Raw genomic sequence first — 25,674 nt, 5'->3', positions numbered from 1 at the left:
AGTGGTTTCATATAGATGTTAAAAAGGAGCAGCAAGAGTACTGAACCCTGCGGTACCCAACAGAGGGGCCGTGGGCCGGACCTCTCACTCCCAATCAACACCGATTGGTACCGACCTTAGAGGAAGGAAGTAAACCAGCACAAAACTGTGCCGCCCACGCCCAACTCCCTAAGTCAGCCCAAAAGGATACCATGGTCAATGGTACTGAAAGCCGCTGAGAGGTTGAGAAGAGTGAGGATGAATGTACTACCCCCATCCCACTAGAGATCATCCCTGAGAGCGACCAATGCTGTTTCCATCCCATATCCAGGCCTGAAACCTGACTGAAAAGGGTCCGGATAATCTGTTTCATCCAGTATCCTCTGGAGCTGCAACGCCACCACCTTCTCTAAAAAGGGGAGGTGGGAGACTGGATGAAAAATGTCCAGTACAGTGGGATCCAGGGATAGTTTCTTGAGGATGGATAGATAGATAAACAGACAGAACAAATCTCCTTTAATTCTGTATGAATTACATCATGTGAATGAGAGTAGAGATATGGATGCTAATTTGGTCACACATACACCACCAGGAAGTGGTCAGTTTTAGGAAACCAAATATTTTGCTTGGAGAACACAGCTTTTTATCAGCCTTTGCAAGGAAGCCTTTCTGTTGGAGGGTCCACCTCAATTCAAGCCTGCAAACCATCTTTGACTCAAACCTCTTCCAATCCCAAATCCCCAGCAGTTATTGGATTACACTACCCATCACCCCGACCCATCTCCCCTGATTAATGGTATTTGGGGATTATGCCATAAACACTTATGTCATCATTTCTCACGGAGAGAAACGGCCAGCCTACACAAAGTCCAATCTCCTACAGCAGCCATGCACCGGGATTTTAATTTACAGAAACTTCCAAAGGCTTTGCTGGCTGGTAATTCCAGGAACTAATTCCGGGAATGTCTAAACACATCTGAAGGGCATCAGATTGGGGAAGGCATCTTTATTTTTAAAGGAACACAGTCAGTACAGATTAAGTCAGCCAACATACAGTAACTTTACACATGTCTGTGTTGTGGTCCCATTTTATTGACTGGAACTGCACTGCTCTGGGCCATCTCAATCTTTGCTTTGGAGTTTTCCCTAAATGTGACAGGAAGTATCAAGCCTGTTTTGTCCCCAGCAAAAATGGACGCAGTGGAGGTTACAGAAGAAGAGCACACCTGGGAAGCCTGCCTTCCACACCCACCACCTTAGCTTTTGCTGCAGCTCTAGTTCACTCCTCCCCATGAGTCGGAAGATATCCCCTATCATTCCCAGCCAGCTGTGTTGAAGGGAACTGCCAGCTGGAAAAGCACCAGGTGAGAGAGCACCGAATCAGATCAAGGGAAGGGATGGCCTCACAACAAGCCGATGATAATCCACAGAGATAAAAAGGGCAAGCAGGTTTGTGCTGCCTTGTTTGGCAAGCAACCCAAATTGTGCACAGCATCAGGATAACGAGAGAAGCAAAACTTAAGGAGACGCAAAGGCACTCAGGGTCAATGGCATGACAGCACTATAGGAAGGTCAAGGTATTGGTCTCCCTTGAGCTGAGCTGGACTTCTGGTGACCACCGACATCCCCGTATTATTTTTCTGGCAGCAGTACAGGAGTTGTTTGCTTTGTCTCCTCCCAAGATGACTTTGGACTCTTCTACTCTACAATTCCGCGATTTCTTAATGGTCCCCCATCCATGTACTAATCAGGTCTGAGCTTGCTTACTTTTTTCAACACCAGCCAAAGGCAGCTAGGTGTTGCCACCTATTATTTCATAATAGCAAGGGAGGACGGCATATTTAAACTTAAGAATTATCCCCCAGTTTGTCTAGTAAGCTGAAAACACCAATACACTAGGAATTTGAGGTGGCACTCCTGAGTGTGTGCAGAGTGCTTTCTTTCACTATGGAGCCATCATGCATCTACTACACGGGCGACGCTACTCGATTTAAAGGGCGAAGTTGAGCCTTACTCACTGGAGAAGCGAAGCAACGGACGAAAAGGGAGGGGCAGAACACCCACCCACTGCCGGGTCGGGGCGCCCCTCCCTCAGCCACTCACCCCGGGGCCCCCTCCGGCTTGGTAGGCGATCTCCAGCACCACCTCGTCGCCGCATGTCAGGGGTTCAGGCAGGGTGACGTGCAGCGCGGAGCCGTAACTGGCGAACGGGCGGTCCTGGAACGAGACGGGGCGCAGCGCGCCCGGCTCTTGGCCTTTCTCCTCCCCGCGGCGGCGGCGGCTCCCCGGCGATGCCAGCCCGGCGCTTTCCACCGCCACGCTGGGATGCGAGTCCAGGACGATCTCGCTCGCGTGATCCCGCAGGCAAGTCAACTCCAGCCTCGCCGAGCCTCGCAAGCGCCCGGAACCCGCCGGGCCGAAGTCGACGCGCAGAGCCAAGTGCAGATGCCGCAGCCGGAAGGAGTCGGCGCTGCAGGCGCTCGCCGCGTCCCGGGCCGCCATGGCGAGCGGAATCCGGAGGCCTGCAACGGCGGCGGTAGTGGAGGCGCGCCTGGGTGGCGGGGGGGGGTGGCTGGGGCTCCGCAAGGCTCCGCCCACGGGGAGGAGCGAGCAGAAGCACCCCGAAGTGAGGAGCGGAGTGATGTGGTGGATCTTCGTTTGGCAGTTCTGTGTGACGCTGCGGCTTTTAAGTGGCAGCTGAATACTGTACGAGAGAACACCTGGGGCTGCAGGCCGTCTCCTGCTTGCAACAGTTGTAATTATTAGAGTATCAGGCTAGGGGTTCAAGTGCTGTCTCTTAGGACAGCCTACTTCACAGACTTGCTGGGAGAGTGAAACAGGACAGGACAAGAAAACCGCGTTGCGCGTCGTTTTGAGCTCTTTGAACGTGGCCAATAAACGTGATAAAATAATGTCATGCTTTCTGACTCAGTATTTCTTGTTTGGAAAGATTCCTAGTTAACTTTTTATTTTACTGTTTACTTTTAACTGGTTTTATCCTGCGTCATCAGAAACATAATTCCGAAACTGCTGTGCAAATGTTACAAGTACTAGTTAATAAATGCTTCAAATAAAGGTTCCATATTATTTTGTCCGTATTGCAGGCATTTGCATGAGATACTCGGTATCTTGATTTATTTATATTTTATCCCTCCTTTTCCCAAGACAACTTATGTGGGGGTTTCTCCTCATTTTATCACTCCTCATTTTATCCCGAGTGAATAGGTAGGTTGGGCTGAGAGCGAGTGGTCCCAGGACTCCTAGGAATATCCATGCTGAGGGGGATAGATTTCACCTTGGGTTGGTCTCCCTGCTCCCTGAGATTTGTTGTTTGTTTCCATTTTGTCAAATAACCTACCTTGACACCAATATTTGACTAAGTTTCTCAAAACTCCTTTCTGGAAAAAGTACATTAAGGCCCAACACTTACTACATGAAGCATATAAAAAGATTTCATTCAGTTGTTTTGCAGTCTCATTTATTATTATTATTGTAGGCCTCCCAACTCTCAATGACTCTGGGCTGTTCACAACAAAGACATTACAATAAAATCAATAAAATATAAAAAATTAAGATAAAACATGACAAGCATGATGAAGTGAGCACTCCTCGTTTTAGTACCCCTCAGGTCAATGTTTTGATTCTGCTATATTTTTTTTAAAATGTATCATTATTAATGTAATTATCAATATGCACCTCATAATTTGTTTTTGCATCCCCTTATTATCTGCTTGTGTTATTTTTGCAAATGTCTTCCTTTCAATTTGCTTTGCTTGAGCAAAAGTTCCACTTCTTCCTTGACAACAGCCTCTTCTCTAATAGTTTCTTCAGTGTGGCTTGTTAACTTTGCTACTAATCTCATAGAATTGCTAGTATTTGTTTGTTTGCTCGATTTGTGAGACCGTCCACTCATCAGCAAGTCTGGGAGGCATTCAGAGGATTGAAAACAATAAGAGTCAAAAGCACAAAACATCAATAACAAACAGTTCCAATAGGGAGGCAAACAACCTCCATACACCACAGTTACAATGCAGTTAGTGGGATCACACTCCATCCTCAACCCAATGCCTGTGTGATGTAGTTTTTGACCTATGGTAGGCATTCCACCTACTGAAGTTCTAGAAGGAAACATCCCTCTTGACGTTTTCTTTCAACTACCTTTTACAAAAAGTTTCTTCCTTTGAAGAAAAATGTGATTGTACTGAACTTTCTCAACATTTTTTTTCTTAATATAAATTAAATTACAGTAAAACTTGATGCCATTGTGGTTAGTATTTTCAGCCAGTCTGGACTTCTGTCTTGCACTACGTTTTTAGGATTAAATCCAATTTCCCCCCCTTCTAGTTTTCCAAGACCAAGTTCTGGGAACACCATTGTTGAAAGCAAGGTCCCGATACTTTCCAGGCAGGGAACCCCACTTGACCTCCCAAAGTTAGAAGGACCCATCCACAGAGGCTGGTGGAGAGGCAGGAAGGGAAATTGTTAAAGAACTGCTGCATAACATCCCCACCCCCACCCTGCAGCTTAGCGGGAAATCACAGAGATATTTGGAAATCACCCATTCCTTCGTATAAAGTTCAAGTTGCAACTGATCTGAGGGATTTTAGCTGCCCAGGGAAGAACACTCCTGCCTGTTCTGAAAATTGTAGGGAATTATGGAGGACAAGCTGTCAAACCCCTTTGAGGCATCAGCAGCATAAGCCTTGCATTCCTCAGTTTAGTCATAAACCAAGGTCCTGCACATATCAAGTGTCTTGGGCTCAAGCCTTCCTTATGCAGAATGTTTGCCATGTTTATATATCCTAAGCTAAAACAGATTCACTTCTAAAGAAAGGACACTCTAATTTATAAACAATTGTGTCCAGCTAATGATTGGCTATGCTATGCGTATTTTCTAAGAGAACTCAGCCTGGGTTTAAGAGGGCTTATCTCAAGGAAGTAGCACAGCTTTGCAGCCTTAGGCTGCTATCTTCGACATCAAAAATCAGAAGGCATTTGATAGAACCTTTTCAGACTAACATATTTTATTAAAATTGGCAAATGGCCATAGCTGAGAGTCGCAGTGGTGGTGTGAGGACACAAAGTGGGAGGGGAACATCACACAGAGCGGCAGGAAATCCAGGGTTTTAGGTGTTTGGAGGGGAGTTTGTCCCTCTGCTCCAGCTCTTTTAAGCTTGTTTTAGAGCATATGCACTACATTTTTACAGCGTTTCTGCCTTCAAATGATAGTACACCGTGCTACTGTATCAGTGGTAGAGTCCTTCAAGTTCCTGGGTTCTATACTTTCCCAAGACCTGAAATGGACACTTAACATTACAGCCATCATTAAAAAGGCACAGCAAAGGATGTTCTTCCTGCGGCAACTTAGGAAGTTTAAATTATCCCAGGAGCTCTTGGTACAGTTTTACAGGGGAATCATTGAGTCTGTTATCTGTTCCTCTATAACTGTCTGCTTTGATTCTGCAACCAAACAGGACAGACTCAGACTCCAACGGATAGTTAAGTCTGCAGAAAGGATAATTGCAACCCGCCTGCCTTCTATAGAAGAACTGTATACTGTGAGGGTCAAAAGGAGGGCAGAGAGGATATCTGCAGACTCTTCCTATCCTGGATATAAACTGTTCCAACTCCTTCCTTCAGGACGGCGCTACAGAGCACCATATGTTAAAACATCTAGATATCGGAATAGTTTTTTCCCTTGTGCCATTGCTCTGTTAAACACTACATGACTCGATATGTGCTGGACAGTGGTTTCTCCCTTTGAAAAAGTTCTTTTACTGTGTAGTGTTATTGTTTATTATTTTTCTGCTGCTATCCAAACGCACTGTTGATCTTGCTGTTCATCACCGAAGACAAATTCTTTGTATATATTTTATACTTGGTCATTAAAGCATTTTGTATTTGTATTGTATTGTACTGGATTTTGGGCATAAGAGCTGCAATAAGAGCTTAGCCGCTGCACATAACCCTGTAACAAGAGCTTCCCATTGCTGTTATATTCCATTACTTAGGAGTAAGCTCCATTTAACTCAATAAGTCTTATGTTTGAATAGAAATGTAAGATTGCCTTATTGGGTGGGGTCAGATCCTGTGGCCTTTCAGGTGTTCTTAAAGGAAAGTCCCAGTTAGCCCAAGCTTTAGCAATTCTGCCTGGAACAGATGAAAGGTGGAGTCTGACCACTTTCGAGGGCCACAGTGTTCCTGTTTCTGATTTATGAAGTTGCTGCCCATTGGCCTTATACAACATACACTTAACTACTAAATACTAACTCTTAGTCAGATATAATACCTTCCTCCTTGGTCAGACAGGCCAGAATCATCTAGTGACTCTAGGCTTTTTTGTAGTTTTAATTCAGTGTTTCTCAACCTTGGCAACTTTAAGCTGTGTGGACTTCAACTCCCAGAATTCCCCAGCTGGCATGGGGAATTCTGGGAGTTGAGGTCCATGCAGCTTAAAGTTGCCAAGGTTGAGAAGCATAGCCCTAATTTATACCTCTGTCAACTCAGTTAAGCATACCCCTGGAACTCCACCTTTCCCATTTCTTTACTTCCTTCTCTTCCAAATTTGTACTTGTTGCAATGAGCATAGATTGCCACTAGGTGTCAACGTAACTGAGCACTTTGCTCGGAGATGGTCCTGCACAGAAATGTCCCAGTACTTCTGGTACAATATTTCATTCTGGCAAGGACTGAACCATCATGATGAATGACAAGCATCTGGTTTAGATTTCAGGTCTCTCCTCCCTCCCATCCACCCCCATTCACACAGTGTTTGTGTACATTCCTATTCTTTCTTCTCTTTTATTATTAACCTTTAGCAAAGGTAAGAAAAGATGAAGACTTTTTCCTCTCCTCATTTTTTTATTTTCTGGTAACCTTTAAAATCAGTATTATGCCTTCTTGCCTGGATGCCTTGGTGATGAAAATTCTAAGGACAATTAACTATCAATTCTAGATGGGAAAAGGTCAATATATTATTTTATTTATTCAATTATTTATATCCTGCCTTTCCATTCACAGAAGAGGCTCTCAGCATTTTGTAATGTTTTAGAATTATAATTGTAAAGAATTCTATTTATTTAGAATCATTTACATAATAAATGTATATCTTACATCTTCAGTCAATGTACATCCCTTAAGAGTCTGGGGCAGGCTCATCTTAGAACAAAAATTCCAGTGGAGCCCAGTGAGAACAGAGTGTAAGTAAATAATAAGTAAATATAATATTTATTAAATAATAAGTAAAGTTTATTATGTATGTATCTATGTATGTATTCAATTTATGTAGCCTTCCATCTCAAATACATGAATCTAGGCAGCTTACAATGACTTATGCTTGAAAATCAAGAAACGTAAAGACCAGCCTAGTAATATCCTAAGTGTCCATCTGTGGACACAGATCACAGAAAGCAGAAAACACTCTGGACTGACCTTAGCCAGTCCCCTTGCTATAAAATTCTACTTCTGCCATATTGAGGTGGATGCCCTCTAAGACCCCTTTTTCTGGCCCTCTGAGATTCCTCTGAATGTGCTGAGTTATTTGAAGATAATAACTGAATGATAGTTTTCTGCCATTTTGAGATGGGTAACGCTGGCATAAGTTTAAAATAGGCATATTAAAGGAACCGTTTTCCAATTCTCCCCTAAATCCCTGCCCCATTTCCTGCCTGTGTAGTATGGTCCTGACCTGCTTTGTGATTCGGGCCTGCTCTAAAATCTGAAGTGTGGCCTCTAGGGAAGGCTGCCCACCCCCTAACCTACATGGTACCTTCTAGATATGTTAGGACTGCAGCTCTCAGGATCCTCAGCCAGCAAGACCAACTGGCAATCCTTGCTGGGAATTCTGAATGGGGATGTATTTGCAAAACCAGGGGGGTACAAAGGGGGGAAGCTGCTGCCTACGCATTATCCTGACATGCTTAGGCTGAGCGTGAGCCAAACCTCCCTGAAGCGTGAAGCAGTTGCCTGAATCTGTGCAGAATGCACATTTACTTTTCCACCGAGTATGCAGCAGCCGGGTTCCTGGATCAAAAGGCACACGTTCAGGAAAGCATCTGCTGTGGTGCATCTCGTTAGAAATCGAAAACTGAACATGGTCCATACAGGAGCGGCTGCGCTTAGCACTGTGGCAGAGCGGCTCCTTCTCTGCGCAGGAGATGTAAAGAGATGGACCCTCAGAACAGCTCAGTCCTAAGCAAAGCTTTTGCAACGGACTATGTTGGCCAGATCACCTACAGCAGTGTTTCTCAACCTTGGGAACTAGATGTGTGGACTTCCCCAGCCAGCATGACTCCCAGAATTCCCCAGCCGGCATGACTGGCTGGGGAATCCTGGGAGTTGAAGTCCACACATCTTAAAGTTCCCAAGGTTGAGAAACACTGACCTACAGATTCCACAATGTTGGCCAAACAAGATGCTATGTGTTTTGTTCACTGAGGAAATTCTGGGAGCCCGTAACTACTAGCATCACCCGGCTTAATTCAGATGCAGAGTTAACTTGGCATATGTTTCAGCATAGATACAGGATCCTGCAATGCAGCAGTGGGTATTTCTAGTAGATCATTTCTCTGAGAGCAGTTGGAACTCTTGTAATGGGTCACTCAAAGCACTCAAAGCAAGGCAGGAAAGCATCTTAAGGAAGGATTGCATTGTTTTCTTCATCCTCAAGTCAAGGATTAAATTTATTAATACATGCCATGTAATGACTGTTACTGATGTCTTTTTTCACAGCAACACAATAAGGTAAGAAAAGTAGACATCTTTCTCATGGGCCAACAGAAATGCTGGATAACAGAATTAACAGGATAACAGAATAAAGGGATCTCCAAAGATAATTGTCCACTTTCCAATCTTTCCTTGCAAATGTATGGTTCCCAAATTTGTGGGATTCCGCTGGCTTGGAATTTTTGGAGTTGCAGTTCAGTATACTAAAAAGACGCCAGGATGAGGAAGACTTTTTGTTTTATGAAATGTATGAAAAGGAGTTTTGAAGCAGAGTAGGGATACTAAATGATCAGTGATAGTATACAAAAATGATGGGTCTTTAGATATTGTATTTTAACTCTGCGATATTGCATTATAACTCCTGACTTTTGGCATACTGGTTTGCTATAATATAGCTAGGATGGAATCGGTATGGTCTATATGTGTGTTTTCCTGAGCCAGTAGAACTTTCCATAGAATTGCGTTCAAATTTATGTCAACATCATAAATGTACCATACAACAACTATAGCAAATAAAATTTCCAGATTATTTGGATGAGTTTATTAGGCATAATTTTTTGTATATTTTTTTATCCCACCTTTATTGTTTTTATAAATAACTCAAGGTGCTGAACATATCTAATATTCCTTCCTCCTCCTATTTTTCCCCACAACAACAACCCTGTGAGGTGAGTTGGGCTGAGAGAGAGTGACTGGCCCAAAGTCACCCAGCTGGCTTTCATGCCTAAGGCAGGCCTAGAACTCACAGTCCTGGTTTCTAGCCTGGAGTCTTAACCACTAGACCAAAGAGGCTCTATTTTTCCTCCCAGAATTTCCTCCCAGAAGGGAAGCATAAGCATAGGTCAAAGGCTGAGCTCCTCAATGAGACTCCAAGGATGGTTAACCCGTCCAGAGAAATTAAATGGCTAAATTCTCAATTCCCATTTCATTCATCCTCTGGATAAACGTCTAGTACATCCAGGAGTAGACAGATGAGGACATATTAGTAGATTGTTGTAAGATTTGCCATAGGTTTGCAAGGGGTTTTGACTTTTTAATGTTGAACAGTAAGAATTTTCCTCTCCTCTTCACCTCTAAATTGATTTACAGTACTTATTTTTATACCATCTCACTCCTCAAGAACTCCTGATAGTTACAACACAAAATGCCAACATTGCCACATCATAAAACTATAAGACAATATGCCATGATAATTATGATTCAACCTCTACCTCACAATGATCTCAGATATTAAAACATCTCTTAAATAGCTCTATTTTCACTGGCTTCCCAAATACTAGGAAAGAGGGCAAAATACAGATGTCTAGAGAGAGATTATTCCAGAGGGCTGAGGTCTTTACAAGAAATATTGGTTTCTGACCACTCCTCCCCAAATTATCTTGCAGGGGAGAGCCTTCTCCATCCTTACTTGGAATGAATGGACCAGATGGGTGAGTTCTTCTTTGAAACCGATGCTCCTGCAGCTACTTAGGTGCAAAATCATGTAGGGTCTTATAGGGCAAAACCGGCACTTTGAATTGTATCTGGAACCCTATTGGTAATTAATGCAGAGCCTGCAGCAATGGTGTTATATGAGAACAGTGACTCTCACCCACCCACAAGTGGGCTAATGCATTTTGCACCAACTGCAGCTTCCAAGTAGTCATTAAACAGGGTGCACTGCAAATTTATGCAAGAGGTGACAAGAGCATAAAGTTACTTTGCCAGGGCCTCTTTTCGCTGGAAGGGCTGCAACTGGCTTTCCTTCTGAATGCTCAAATGAGAAAAAAATGGGGTGAAGAAAATGAGTATTGAGTTTTGTTTGAAAGGATTGCCAGCCAAATTCTGGATTTGGCTGAAGACAGTTACCAAATGTACTGAAAACATCCTCTTAATTTTAATAAATACAAGCCTAACTTAGCCACTACTTTCACATGAAGTTTTAATAAAAATCAGAGTGGATCCCACCCTGGTGTCCTGAAGTTCTGGACACCATTCTGGTTTTAAAAAATATGTGCTACTTTTGGTGAACTCAGTTGATCCTCCAAATCACACTTTTGTCCTCAGAACTGGACTAGTGACATGTCAGTTCTGATGGTGTTGGAGGCTGTCTAGTCACCACAGCTTCAGTCCTGCACTCACTGCCTTTTGATTCCCCTCTTCCTGCCATCATTCTTTGACTATCTGATTTAGGCAATAACTCCACCACAGTTTCTCTTTGGCCACTGAATTATGGTCATCCTTAATTCAAAAGCACACAGATGCAAGAGCTCACATGTGAGGCCATGTGAGTGGCCTAAGGAATAAATCAAAAGTTGGCAATATAAGAGCTATATTACTGAGGTGTGACAGGAACAATCTAGCAAGCGCTTTTTTATTATTATTATTTGCTCCTTATCTCTCTTATTTACAACCAGTCTTATTAGGGACCTTTTATCTGTCTGTAATCCATCTGCTGAACAGGGGTTTAGCTGGATAATAATCTTATCCTGTTATCACCTATTGTTTTATCTTGCTCGAGGAAACAGTCAAACTAGGATTATAGCTGCAAATGATATGAAGATTTATATTGTGGGACTTAACTACAGTTTGGAGTTAACCTTTAGAAATAAGTACATTGCAATTGCACCTTGTCATCCAGAAATGGGTAGGATGGTCCATACCGGAATGCATATGATCTAAGCTTGTTGTCCCAGTTATACAAAACCAAGAAGCAACCAGTATACTCTGGAGGAATGAAAGCATTTCATAACACAGGCAGCTTCCTTTTTCCAGATCAGACTGTCTTTTTAATAGATCTCCTTCACCTCCTTGGTCCACTTGATCCCAAGCCATTTGGTCCCTTCCAGATGTTTTGGGCACCTTTCCATTGTCTTAGCAGAAGCTAAACAGACAATACCTTCTAAAGGCTAGCAATCACTGAGCTTGAGTCTTTCTGCATGAAAAATGATCCTGTTATGATTGTACATAAATAAGACTGTGCTCTTATTTTCCTAAATGACTGCCTGTTCTACAAGGGTTCTTAGGAAGGGTGGGTGGCAAAAGAAGCCAGCCCCACTCCAACATATGATCACTGTGGAAGAGCAGTAGTCTGACCTTCTGCAGCTTCTGTTCATCGGAAAGAGCCTTGCCAAGCTTGTTCCTAAGCACTGGAAAGAAATAGATGTCAGTGGACCTTTTCTGCATCTTGGAATGATTTTGCTCCCTTCTTCACCAATTTCCTGAAGCCTTTTATGCAACCATTTCAGTTCAAAACAAAGGACATCATTTTTGCTCTTTTGTGGCTGAGGATCTAAGCGTCTTTCTTTCAAACCTATACTTTCAGTTTACTTTGTTTGCTTTATGTATATTTAAATTCATAAACATGCATCTTTGAAACCCAAAGCAGCTTATATGGAGTTGCCAAGTGGTCTCCCATCCAGGCATTGCCCAAAAGAAAACTTGCTTTGCTTCAGCAGGTGATACTCAAGGTTAGCACAATCCATTACTATTATTGCTGCAAAACAAAGATCTGAATTGACAGGTAATGTCTGTTGCAGAGAATGTGGCTTCACAGAATGTGGAAGGTGACTGTCTCATGAACTCATCCCCCCTCCAATGTAAGATTCCACTTCGGAGGAGGAGGAGGAGGAGGAGGAGGAGGAGGAGGAGGAGGAGGAGGAGGAGGAAGAACCTATGATACAATGTAAGGTGAAATCCCATTATTTCTTCCAATAGGAGACTTGAACATATGCCTAAATGAATAGAATGGAATAGAAAGGTATTAATTCCAGCTATATCCTACCCAATAGGATTTAAAGACTGCTTGCTCTTAAACTTGCATAGGGAAACCAGGATGAAATTTTATTTGATGTTGCCAGGACAGTTGGCAACTGGTTGGTAGACTGATTTTTAAGCCACACTTTGACAGAACTGGGTCTGACAGTTTCACCTGTGTATTAAATCTGCCAGTCCAGCAAGTCCACCATTCAGCAAGGCTGGGGTGTTCTCAGCCAATGAAAAACCAGAAGGCTTTTGGAGGACCTTTCCCCTCCGACTCTTCTCTGTGAGTTTCAGCTGGCCCGCGAAGAAACTGGCCCAGTTTCTGCAAACGTTTATGGAGTCTTTTTTTTTTTTTAATGGCTTCTGGAAACCCAAGTAAGTCTTGTCAATTCTGCAGACAGTGAAATTAAGTAATTCCTTTAAAACGAGAAACGGAAGATGCGGGAACACCGTTTCCCACGCTCGAGTTTAATAATGGGGGAGGCGGCGAGCCCAGCTCTGAAACAAAGCTGCCCTCCCCCCCCTCAGCGAAGTCTCCCTCTTCTCCCTCTTTTCCACTGAAATCGATGCCATTTAGCGAGGGGCTTGTCAGTGGTAGCGTAAAGGAAATGATGTGTGGTCGCTGGGAGGAGGTGACGGCTCTCAGAGTGACCAGGCTGTCTGACCCCGTGCGCTGAGAGCTCGCGGGGTTCCAAGACACGCAGTCCTCCGGAGAGGCTGGAAATCGCACGCAGCTTCTCGGTGCACCACGCCCGTCCCTCGCGGAAAACTGGCATTGTTGCCCCGAGCTGGAAGCAGCCAAAGCTGGAGAGGTTGCATCCGCGTCCACGCGCACGCGCGCGCAACGCCTCGGGAAGAAGGGCGCTGGATAGCTCTGTTCCCAGAGACTCTGGATCGCTGCTCTCTGGACCCGGCTCTCCGACTCGATCGTGGGAAGGAAGGGGTTAGCTCTGGGCTTCTCTCCGCCCTCCCTCTCCCCCCTGAGAAAATCTGACACAAGGATAAACAGATTGCCTCTCTCCCTCCAGCCAGCCACGATTTGTGAGACTTTCTGAAGAAAGGGGGAGAGTTGGGGGGGAGAGCGAAGGAAGAAATCTGGGAAAGAGAGGAAGGGGAGCCAAGCCCGCCAACGTGTGAGCGGCTGGGTGGGTGTCGCGCCACGCTATCCTGGCACCCTCCCACCCACAGCATCGTCGAGCGCCGGCGTGTGCCGGCGGGGCCCAAAGGCCCACGTGACCGCCCTTCCCAGCCGGCACCCCCGGGCCCGGCACTTCGCGCAGGAGGCGGCACCTCGGTGTCCCGGGGTGAACCGCAGAGCCGCGCTCGCCAGCTTGCGGGGACCGGGAGGAGGAGGGAACCCGTCTGCGTGCCTGCCCGTCGGACAAGGCAGACGCGAGGGAGCAGCCTGGCGGCGGCGGCGGCACCACCAACAGCTCTACTACCTAGACCGGCCTTCGCGGGCAGCGCGGACTACCCCGCGAGGGGGAACTTCGGGGAAGAGGGCGGGCGCGGCGCGGGCTGGGGGACGCGCCTTCGGGACCGGCAGCAGCGGCGGCGCTTCTCTTCCCTCCCCCGTCGCGCAGGACCACGGAAGAGGGGATGGCGGCCCCCGCGCAGACCGCCTAGCCGGGTGAGTGCCCGGGGCTGCCCGGTGGGCCGGGGCGGGGGCCTTCAGTGGGGGATGGTGCTCTCCACGCCGCGGCCCGGAGGGCTGGGCGGGAGGGGCTGCCAGATGGCCCTCTCCGCCTGCTGGCTCCGCTTGCCAAGCGGCGAAGGTTCAGGAGGGGTGGCTGCCGGCGGGGCCGGGCGTCTGCTGCGAAAGGCGGTGACTCAGCCGAAGGTCGGAGCGGCGGGCGCTGGGAAGAGGCGGCCAGCAGAGCAGGCTCCCCTGCCCAGCCCGGAGTGGCGGAGGCCGAGGCCGAGCTTGGCGCGGGGCAGCCGCTCAGCAAGCCGGCCTGCCCGCCCCTGCAGACGGAAAGCGCCGCTGGGGAGGACCCAACTCGCTCCTTCCGCTGCCCCCAGCGGAGGAGCCGCTGTCTCGCCTCCGCCCCGCGCCCCCCGCGTGGATCCTCACCCCAAATAGGAGTGGTGCTCCCGCTCCCATCGTGCCCAGCCAGCATGGCAAGCTGGGGAATACGGGTGTCTTTATCTGTCTCCTTTATACTTCGGCAAGAACTCAAGGCTGCAGACACACCCGCAGGCACGTCTTCCTACTCCTCCCGGTCGCTTTGACTCTTGCCCTCCGCAGTTTTCTCCTGGACTGCTCAGAGCGACTTTCCCGGGGGGACCAAGCCCAGAGAAAGTACTCTGCTTCAGCAAGGGGGTGGTTCTATCTTCTGCATACTTTCTCCCCATCTCAGGCCACGTGTAGTGTGGGGGATTCACTGGCTTTCAAAAGAACAGGCTTGATTCTCATCATTTATGCTTTTCCCTGTAATGCACAAAAGGGGAGTGAGATGTTTCAACCAGCCAGTCTAGAGAAGAAAGAAGGATGCTTCTCGTGAGGCTGCTTAATACCTAGAACTGCAGCAGTCAGAAGTGTCATAAAGATCCAGTCATCAGGGAGCTGAACTGTCGGGCAGGCTGGTTGGGGAGGGGGGTCAAAAGCTCATTTCAAAACCTCCCCCCATCTTCTCACTGTATCCTCTACCAGTGTAATTCCTTTCTCCATTGTTGCCGTTGCCCACTGAAGTCTCTGGCTGAGCAAAGGGGAAGAGGAGGAGGAGCATTATAACTCCTGGGATAACATTTTAATTTACTCATTTCTTTTCTTAAATGAAAAATATTGATTCAACGGTTATAAATACTAAATCATAATTTGGTGGGAACATGCAACATCTTGGGTCCTTTCCCACTAAAAGCAAAGCAGGCTCCTCTTTTCCCTAGACATGCACGTATCTGCTATAGCTGATTTCATTGTATGCCAAACATCTCTGGAGGCTTATTTGTCTCAGGGAGCAGTGGTCCAGCCCTCTGGTCCAAAACACAAGGCCAGGGAGAAGGACTTAGCCTACAGCCTCCTTTTTCTCCATATCCAAACTTCAGTCTTTGGCAGTGCACACTGTATGTTGCTGAGAGCTCCTGAGCATGACACAAGGGCTAAGTCATTTCTGGTCAGGGTGCCAGGAAATGTTTCAAACTGACTTGCAAGCACTAAAAGGCTGGTTGGGGAAAGGGGAAGAAGTATGTGATCATCCAAAGGCCTTCCAGCCTTTGAGGAAGCTGATAAATCCTAAGGAACAAGCTTAGTGAACTATGAGCAGAATTCATCTTTCTGTTTGGAAAATCAAATGCCCTTTTGTTCTTCTTTTGCTGCAGAGTGTGTGTCCAGGGCACTTTATTGCTAGTTTGTTCTGAGCTCTGTTGCTTTAGCAAACATGTTTGATGTCTGTTGTTGTTATGTACATAACAGACACATGCCAGGCTTATGATAAAGGCACTTTGCCAACAGACTGAACAAGAGGCAGCACAGACGCATAGCAGGCGCAGACAAAGAGAAGTAAAACAGCAGGGAGGGGGAAACAATGCGTGTCAAAGGACCACCCATAGAAATGGATAAAGTAGGAGGTTTGGGGGGAAGTTGGCATAGATTTTGATAACCCCACCTGCCAGACTGAAGACCAGATGCTTGATCTTTAACCCTTTATGATCCTTATAAACTTAGAGGATTTTGATTCAGGATGATTGAAAGGTCTCCTCTCATTTCTTCAAGACTGCTATATTTGTTCCTTGGCTTGTGAACACTCCAAGGTGAGTGCACAGACTGTTTTTTGTGTTTTTCTGGGGGGGGGGGGGTAAGGGATCCTATAAATATGGGAGAAAGTACAGTAGTCATTTAACGGGGTAGGGGAAGAGAAAAAAATCTGTCAGGATGAAACTATGAAAAGTACCGCAGACATAGCACACAATGGCCTTGTTTAAGGAGGGAGAGACAAAAAGTGACAACAGTTTGGCACAGACAAATGTAGAGAGTTTCTCCTTCCTGCTCACTTTTGCCACTTTTGTTTGCTTCCAGATGGTTTCTAAGCATAGTTGCCTGCTACAGTTTCATTCCACTGGTATCCAGGTTGGACATTTCTTCAGGTGCATTCACTTAAGGCAGAGAAGGAACTTGGGAAATTCTGTAAGCAGGGATGTTGGAGAAAGCTATCTCAGATTACAGGCAAAGGCAAGGAAGGCCAATGTGCTTCCATGTGATGCTCACTAATGTCACAAGATTTGAAGTCCATTCACACAGCTGTATTAGCATCTGAAGTGCTGGAGGAACTGATTTGAACAGCAGCTGGCCTTGTGTTGAAGCAGGTTTTCCACATTCTCCGCTCATGACTTGGCTCACATCTGGCAATATTGCTGCTCCTGTGCAATTTGTGAAAGCTCTGAGATGGCAAAAGGTTTAAGTAAGTGCGTCTGAAGGACACCAGACTGGGGAAGCTGAAACAGAGTTTAGAATTGCAGGGCAAGGCTTTTGGATGAGGCTGTACAATCACCATGTCTTGTTCATGGAAATTTTATAGATGCTCCAGATGACATCATCTCTCATTTGAAATCCTCTCTTGTTTTCCACTTGCTTCTGTCTCTCATTTCCTCCCTCTCTCCTCTCTCTTTTTCCCCTTAGTGGGCACAATATTTGTTAAGGAGGAAAGCCCAAAATACCTGCATAGTTTATGGTAATACTAGGAGCTGTCCCTCTGAAGGTGCCCCTTTTGATGGAATCCAAAAGATAAAGCAGGAAGTGCCTGATGGATGTTTCTGGGAAAAGGACCATTGTAATAAAGGCCCTCCCTGCATGCTGTGATCTAGAATAAAGGTTCCTATGAGTGAAGGTGATCTCTGTCAGCATTCTACCAGCATGGTTTGTGTATGTGTGCCTTTGAGTCAGTGTTGACTCCTGATGACTGCCTGGACTAGTCCCTGCAGTTTTCTTGGTAACATTTTTGGAAATAGCTTGCCATAGCCTTCTTCCTAAGGCTGAGAGAGAGTGACTAGCCCAAAGTCACCCAGCTGATTTCATGCCTAAAGGCAAGACTACAACTCACAGTTTCTTGGTCTCTAGCCTGGTGCCTTAACCACTACACCACACTGGTTCGTTCCCCCTCTCCCCCTCCCTCCCTCTCCCTCCCCCTCCCTCCCCCTCCCTCCCCCTCTCTCCCCCCTCCCTTTTTCTATAGCTCAGACCAAAGAAGATTAAAGAGAAATATGTGGAAATTGTCATGTAGAAGATGGAGCACTCCTTTTATCTCTTGCTAGAGAGAATGGGATTGGATTTAATGGCTCTTGATGGCAAGGACGAAAATTTATCTAAATGTTATGAGAACCCTTCCTTACAATTGGAGCTATTTAATACTGGTGGGCTTTCCTTCACTAAGTTCTATAAGCAAAATTTGGATGGACATCTGTCTGAGAGTCTGTGGATGTATCCTTCATTACAAGTTTGAGCAAGGGGTAGATTATATTGGAACTTGACTATTGGAAGTCTCATGAAGACAATAGCATGTCTGGACCCTCCATCTCTTCAGTTCCAAAATGAAGTTCCTGATAAAAGGATACTAACAGGTAGGGTGCTGCAACTCCCAGGGTTGAGGGATAGGCAGGCAAAATACCGTATTGGGGAACTGGAACTTCTGGGTGCTCTTCCTCCCAGCTGATCCTTACATTTTCCTCTTCAGTATGCTCTTTATTCTCTCTTTTCTCTTTCTCTCTCTTACCACATTACACACTGCTCTTGCATCCTCTTCCTCTTCTCTCTTACTCATTAGCAGCCATTACCAACAGTGATACTGTAGTGGGCTGTGAGAATAACCTTGGGAGACAAGAGGAAGAGCCACAGCCTAGACTGATAAGACAAATCTGAGCCCAAAGGAGGGATGGGGGTGGAGAAAGCTTCTCGGAAAAGACTCTCCCTAGTTCTCTGGAAACTAAAGGTAGGGGAGGAGGGAAGTGCTTTCAGACTTGCAAGATTCTGTTACTATAACTTTACAATTAAGGTAGCATTAATATTCATGGTTTTGGTTTCCTGTCTGGACTACCTCAAAGGGCTGACAGATACCTTTTTTTCTCTCTTGCCTTCAGTTTTCAAAAGAGATTGCTTGCCTCTCTGGTGAAGTCTCTTAAGGAGGGAGAGAGGAAGAAGTAGGAGGATAGCACCTCTGCTATATGCCTTTTCAGGAAGGAAAAAAGAGATGTCTGTGGTTACAAATTCAAAAATTCTCCAGGTTGCAGGGACTTGGAGCTCTGTCCAATGATTTGACCATAGTGGCATCACTCGAGTTAACCCACCCACCCACCCAAGGCCTTGTCTCCACTTGCCCTTCAGCATGGCACAATCATGGCCTAACAAACCCTTGTCTTCATATCATTCATACCGCCCCCCCCCCTTCCTGGGTTGTGTGGGTTCATTTTTTTAATCTGTTTTATTTTTGTCATCCTTGTTATCTTTTATTCTTCATTTTTGTCTATTACTGTATATATTTTTTAATGTTTTTATTTGTGAACTGCCCAGAATTGTTGGGAGTCAGGTGGCATATAAATTTAAATAAATAGATTTTCCTTATCTCATCCCCAGCCCATTCACTTTAAATTTTCATGAGCTGCACAAGTATAAAAACAGTTCCCCCCGCCTCCCTACTGCCCGACAAAAGCCTCAATGGATATAAAATATGCTACCCTTTGCCTTGGGAATAAAATCATGAGACCAGTAGGGAGTGTGATTTGAGACAGTTTGGGGAGGTGTGAGAAGTCTCCTTCCATTCTGGTGGTAGCTAACATTCATCAAAGCCATTTCTCTCCCAGACTTTGTCCTCTTCATTAGTGCTTTATTTCATGATTTCTTTTCATACAAATCTCCTCCCCAGGTTATGTTTTTGACACTAACTTCTCTCTCCAATTTAGAGGAGAGAACAGACCTCTGCTACTCTATTTGGGGGGGAAATGCTAATCTGTTTTAGAATTGTTTTGAAATGTCAGTTCAATGTCCAATGAATAATAAGGGATGTTGAAGCTGGGTTTTGTTGCTTATTTGCAACTTTCCTTGTATTTGTCAATTCCAATTGCTTCCCTTCTCACTCCCCTAGAAGTTGGGAGGTTGACCATCAGCTAGTCAGGTTCAGTCCTCCCATTCTAGAGGACCTAACAGACATGGTAAGGTCTGCTTCTCTCCTCTCCGGGGTTATTTCTGCCCTGGTATCTTCCCATATTTCTTTATTTGGTGTTATTTCAGCATGAGAGATGCCCAAAGGGCTGTGGGAGAATTGGCAGATGAGCCAGCCTAGAGAAGATAACTAGAATCCTAGAATGAGACCCACCTCATTCCTGCTGCAGTGCCTAGAGTGGAAGATATTCTCTCTGCTGGCTGGTGATGTGCTGAAAGGGGATATAAAGCAAAGTCGGAAGATACAATCAATCACCATCTCTATAATGGACTGGCACACTCACAAATCAAGACAACACCTTTTGGCAGTGACTCAAAACTGACATAATAGAAGCAATATAGAGACTGAGCCACTCTAAGCTGACTCAAGGATGAGTGGAGAACACTTGATTCAATAGTGGAGAAAGACCCTCATGGATTGCAGAGTGCTTGAAAAGATTCAATCAGATGTGTATTTTCAGAAAGTGTTAAAGATACCCCTTTGGGGTATATGCGAATGGGGTGTGTGAGGGATATGGGTAGATTCATATAGAAGGACATTTCATATGCCCTATCCATCCATTCCCACACTCTTTACTATCCCACCCATTCATTCACACATAATGCTTGCCATCCTATAGTCGTGTGAACAACAGGACAGGAAAATGGTGTGTTTGTAGTTGTGAGAAAAAGAGAGAAAGCAGGGTGGGATAATTATAATTTGAAAGCAAAAAACGTTTACATGTGTGTAGGGAGCTACCCCCACCCAGGTCACTACTCACAAACAGCCCCTGGCAATGACCCCCAATGGAATGAAAGGTTCTACTCCTTGGCTAGACCATTCACAGGGAGATATCTATGATATCTGCAGAATCTCTGTAATGTCTTCCTCCCTGGTCCTAGAGTCACGTTTAGAAAGCAGTTGAGCCTTGTGTAAATCTGGCTGGGTTTACATGGTATGCTCAGATATCTTGGGAGAGGGGGATTGTAAGACCTCTAATCTTTGGCAAAATTGCTGCCCTGTTAGTTGCTTCTCCTGTGATGGATTTAATGATGGAGCTGGCTGCTATCAAGCAGGACATGCATTATGGAACCCCCAACTCCAGTGACTCAGATGAAGACGTGGCTGGCAGAGATGCTACAGGAACCTTTCCCCACTCAAAGGAGGGAGGTGCAGGTAGTGAGACAAAATGTGCTGGTTCAGTTCAAAGAAAAGAATAGCTCCTTGCTGCACACTTGCATCTACTATTGATTATCCAGCAAGGAAAATTCACAAGGTAAGCAAGCTGATTTGGCCTGCCTAAGCATCATGGAAAAGGGTTTCTCTTTGGAGCTGGCCAGAGTCTGGAAGAGATTCCTGGAACAGGACCCTGAAAAAGCTTAATCAGTTCCATGATGGGTATTATTGGTCTAGATCAGCAGAAAAAGCCTTTTTAGCTTTCATTTTTACTTAGAGCATTGATCCTTAAATGGTGGGTCAGAGCTCATTGGAAGACTTGTAGAAGGGGTAAGGAATTGTCTGCCTTGAATGATGGAGGGAAATGGGCTAAAAGGAATGAAAAATAAATCTTGGTGGGGGAAATGTCTAACAGGTGGGTCTTCATACTGAGGCACAACCACATAAAGTGCATTTTCTCATACAACCATCTTGTCTTATTCAGAGACTCTGTGTATGTGTGTGTGTGTGTGTTCCAGATAATATTGCCTTCCACTTCCAGTGTTTCCCCACTTTTTTAAATATTTTGTTTCCACATAATATGCATTAAGAAACACATAACATAATATTACAGGTAGTCCCCAGTTTAAGAATGAGTTCTGTTCCCACGGTCTGTCCTTAGGTCAAATTTGTATGTAAGCCAGAACAGTATTATTGAATAATACTGTATAAGTAGCATTGTGTAATTAACTTGAACCATTGTTTATTTAACTCAAATTTTGCTACAATAGGCTCTGTTCTTAACAATGGGTCTGTAAACCGGGCATTCTTAACCTGGGGACTACCTGTATTCAGCACAATGTTTCTGATTGGCAGTAGCTGAAGCTCTTTTTCTTGAAAGACCTGAGATTAAAAATCTTAGCAGAGATGGGAACATGCAATGCCATTGAAATTCCCGTTGCTGCATATCAGTTGTACTATCTAAATTCTGCATCTGTTTAATCATACAACCTTTAACTTGTTCGACTTCTGAATCATATTACATGAGCAACTTATACATGAGGCCCAGCAAGTGCTCTGAGTTTTGTGGTACAAGTTTTTCAAATTCAGTCAAACCTCTTAAGTGTTCTATCTTGGTTTCTCAATTCCTTTAGAGCAGGGCTTTGTTTTGTTTTGTTTTGTTTTGTTTTGTTTTTAAAGTTGCCAAGTTTGAAAAACATGGCTTTCGAACAATACTGCTTACTTGAAGATACTGAAACTGGTCAGGTGGTTCTGACAGTTCCAGAGAGAGTCTCAGAGGATTTGAGTTTTGTCTTTTTGACAAGTAAATCTTGCAATCTATGGGATTGAGCCTGATGAGTCTTTAATGTCCCTGGGAGAAGCCCTTCCATTTATCCACCCATTTGGTGGAAAGGCAAGCAGGCGTCTTCTCAGTGGTTGATTATAAACTTTGGAACTCCTGTCAAGAGAGATCAAGGGAGTTCTTTCTCTTTTGACCTTCCACCAATAGGCAAAACAACATTTTTACAAAAATCAGATAGGCCTTTGGAAAATATCCTAGGTTACAGGGTGGGTACTGTTTGATATATTTTTAATGCTGTTTTTGTTATGCTTTTAATAGTGGTTTTTTTAAATAAGTGTTTTTGATAGCTGCTTTTCACTCCATTTGTTGTTGGAAAATTAATCAACCAATAAATAGTTAAACCCCAAACTCTGAATAGTCCCTTGAATTATATGGAGTGGTCCACGTCTAGTCATACCAGGTCCAGTTTGGTTGGTCCTTTTGAAATGAGTCCCATGGGCCTGGGCAGGACCTTTTTAGTCTCTGCACAGCTGTCATCAACCTTTTGGGGTTAGGAACCTCTTCAGTCAATCTCATCCAGGAAATCCTGGGGCCAGATAGTGGCAAAAACAGCACCTGGCTGCCCAAATGTTATCTGGTGAATAGTTACCAGGGCTCTTTCCCTCTGTGAGAAGAGCAGGCCCCTGATATAGGAGACAAATTTATAAATAGGCTGCTAGGACTCAGTATTTTTCCTGTTGAAAAAGCAACGGTTCCTGCTGTGGTTAACAGAACAGGAAAAAGGTGTTTCCTCTTGCTGAGGTCTGGTGTGGCAGATGGGGTGTCCTTTGGGACAAGACAAGGGAAGCAGGGGAGATGAGGTTAGAGCAGTGAAGTTGGTCCCATCTGCTTTGGGCTCGACAGCTTGCTGCTGAATCCTGGGGGGCAGACGGAGCCTTTCATGCCCATAAGAAGTGATAATTCAGGCGGGTTCTCTTCTGTCAGCCCTTGGGCCAAACAAGACTTTCCTATCCCAGATGGCTTCAAGAAGATCCTTGATGCATCATATATCCTATTAGCCTAGTGGCTGCAGGGAAAAAAAGAGTTGAAATTGACTCCTGGTGAGATATTGGGGAGACCCATAGATGCTTCCTGTGCCGCCTCCTTGCATAGTCATCAGCTCAGAGAAGTTGGCAATCTGATTTATAGATTAAACAAGGTTGACTAATTTCCTTATCCTGGTCTTTTAGGTATGTATCTCCTATTTGGAAACACTGCAAAATTTTGGGGAGTGTTGCTCAGAAAACAGACAGAACAGACGACATGGCAGAGTTGTATAACATTATGGATGGTGTAGAAAAAATAAATAGATCTCTCTCCAAATACTGGAACCCAAGTCATCCATTGAAGCTGAATAGTGAAAAGGTTCAAGAAAGAAAAAAAACAAGAGTTCCCCCACCCACCCTGCCCACCCCCACATAGTGCATAGTTAATTTGTGGAATCCTTTACCCAAAGACTGCAGCATAGATGGCTTAAAAGGGATTGGACAATTCCTGGAGGGTAAGGCTATCGATATATTTTAGTCAAAATGACCATACATTACTTCTAGGATTGGAGGAAGTAAGTTTCTCAATACCAACTGCAGGAGAACCAGCAGATCAAGCTGCACCCATGCCCTGCTTTTGTGACTCCCAGCATCTGGTTGGTCCACTGTGAGCATTTCCTGTGCTATGTTCATATGTATCTCCATCTCCATCTCCATCTTTGTTTATGCTATTGTCAACATAGTCCTCATAAAGTAAGTCAGAAAATTTAAAACATCATAAAAACACCAAGTGCCACTGGGTTTCTCATTGTGAATAGCAGAAACCTTCTGGTAGAAAACTGTATTTCCATAAATGTTTAAAAACAAGTCCTATTATTTGTCCAGAATGGATATGATTTCAGTTTCTTCCTTCAGCATTTTCCATCCTGCTCTGCTGATAGCAGACAGCTCTGTTCTACATTGACAACCTTCAAAGGGAAGTAATTTGGATCTGTCATTTCATCAATCAATTTAAAACTGGGAGGAAACTACACAAGATACTTGTATATGGATAGAGCTGAGGGCTTCCCAGAGTAGCTGCCAATGGTCACCCTGGCTGGACAACCTGATTTTGCAGTGCCTTAACAGATACATCTGTGGTGATGAAATTGCTATCAAAGAATCCAAAGAAATGTTAGAGACAAGCACATTTTTTTGTTGCTGGGGGTTTGCTGTAGCCGCCTTTGTCAGATCAAGACGTTACCAAAAAACAAAACAAAACAAATCTTCTCTTTCTTCTGTCAATAAGTAATGGAGTGATAATCCGAAGCGAATGGTAGATCCTATAGCACATGCTGAAAAAGAAATGTGGATCAAGGCCTTTTTAAATAGGACATTAAGTCCCCAAAAGCATATTAGCCAAAAGAGAGAAAATAATACTAGATAGAGAATTTTCTTATATTTTTGTCTACCAGTTCTCATTCAATTTCATGCATTCATTAGAATTTGTTTCAAAATTTCTTTTAAAAGACATCAGAATTTTGGTAAAATTCACCAATGAATTTTGGTAAAATTCTCGTTGGTGGAGTGCGTATGAATGCCCTGGGTTTCATTGGCCAGTCTCATCTGTCTAGCACGTTGCTGCTTCCCTAGCTTCTTTCGGTCAATCCCAAGGAAACCATTGTGAGCAAATTCTTTGTACTGGACTTTTTCAGTACCAATGCTAAGGGAGAATTCTACCTTGAGAAACTGTTGGAGAATTTCTCATTTCCCTGCATAAATCTGGAGAAATTGTCCAATCAATTTCTCTGCTTAGAAATTTGGTGAAGAATTTCATAAAGCTATTTGTGCCAGGATGTCCACAGGGGTGGGGGGAGCAAAAAAAGTCAAACTGACAGCTAAAACCACACAATCACAGCCCCACCCCTTTGTAACTGTATACGACAATGCGTGTGAAAAAAGGGCAGGGCTTCAGTCACACGGCTGAATGTTTGGAGTCCCCCCTCTAGTATCACCAAAATCCAAGATCCTTATTAGGCCAATACTTAAGGCCAACCCAAAGAGTCACAAGGGCATACAAGTTTTGAGTTCTTCAGAACAAGGATAAATAAACAATGCCTTAGTCATCCCCTGCTTGGATTATTGCAACATGCTGTATATGGGGCTGCCCTTGGAGACCACCTGGAAGCTTCAGCTGGCCCAGAATGCAGTGGTGTAGATAGTTATACATGCAACCCGTTACATCCATCTGACACTGCTACTCTGCGAGCTGCTCTGACCCCAAGAACATCTGCCTGCCCCAGATGTTCCTACAGGGAGGGCATGTTGCAGGTCCCCTTATTTAAGTACTGACATCTCATGAGACCTAGGAGTGTGCCTATTTGGTGGCTGCAGACGGCCTTCCCCCACAACCCCCTGACATACAAAAGGCCCCGACCCTGCTGGCTTTTAGAAAGGTGATTAAGACTTGGCTCTTTCTTCAGGTATTTCCCGTAGATTAGTGGAGTTCTCTGTTGGCTGTTTTCATCTATTCTCTTCAGTTTGCATTCTGTACATCTCTGCTATCTTTTAATGACATATGGGTGTTTTTTTTTTAATGTTCATTTTGTCATGTTGGTTGAGTTGGTGGCCATGTAAATGT

At 44.7% G+C, this 25,674-nt stretch overlaps 3 protein-coding genes across 9 annotated transcripts in view; 2 read left to right on the top strand and 1 right to left on the bottom strand.

The window, feature by feature from the left end:
• RNPEP (arginyl aminopeptidase) overlaps window positions 1-2,549 on the bottom strand; it is a 16,300-nt gene extending 13,751 nt beyond the window's left edge. The window contains exon 1 of the mRNA XM_007428322.3: window positions 2,083-2,549. Within this exon, the coding sequence (XP_007428384.3) occupies window positions 2,083-2,481 (399 nt within the window). The 5' untranslated portion in view covers window positions 2,482-2,549. The remainder of the gene's footprint in view (window positions 1-2,082) is intronic.
• LOC148214244 (uncharacterized) lies at window positions 2,480-25,674 on the top strand. Its single transcript, XM_088154025.1, has 3 exons — window positions 2,480-2,605; window positions 13,502-16,194; window positions 17,060-25,674. The coding sequence occupies exons 1-2, from the start codon at window positions 2,480-2,482 to the stop codon at window positions 14,525-14,527; spliced, it is 1,152 nt and encodes a 383-aa protein (XP_088010151.1). The 3' UTR covers window positions 14,528-16,194; window positions 17,060-25,674.
• Window positions 13,946-25,674, top strand: part of NAV1 (neuron navigator 1) — a 297,342-nt gene continuing 285,613 nt past the window's right edge. For all 7 annotated transcript variants that reach the window (XR_015798556.1, XM_088154273.1, XM_088154270.1 and 4 more), the window contains exon 1: window positions 13,946-14,074. The gene's annotated coding sequence lies outside the window, so the exon portion shown is untranslated. The remainder of the gene's footprint in view (window positions 14,075-25,674) is intronic.

This window comes from Python bivittatus, unplaced genomic scaffold (genome assembly GCF_059951505.1).
Source record: "Python bivittatus isolate LINGU-HERP-01145 unplaced genomic scaffold, Pbiv_v1 ctg000700_np1212, whole genome shotgun sequence".
Classification (NCBI taxonomy): Eukaryota; Metazoa; Chordata; class Lepidosauria; order Squamata; family Pythonidae; genus Python; species Python bivittatus.
The sequence above is the reverse complement of the archived record's forward strand: the minus strand, read 5'-3'. Positions and strand labels throughout refer to the sequence as shown.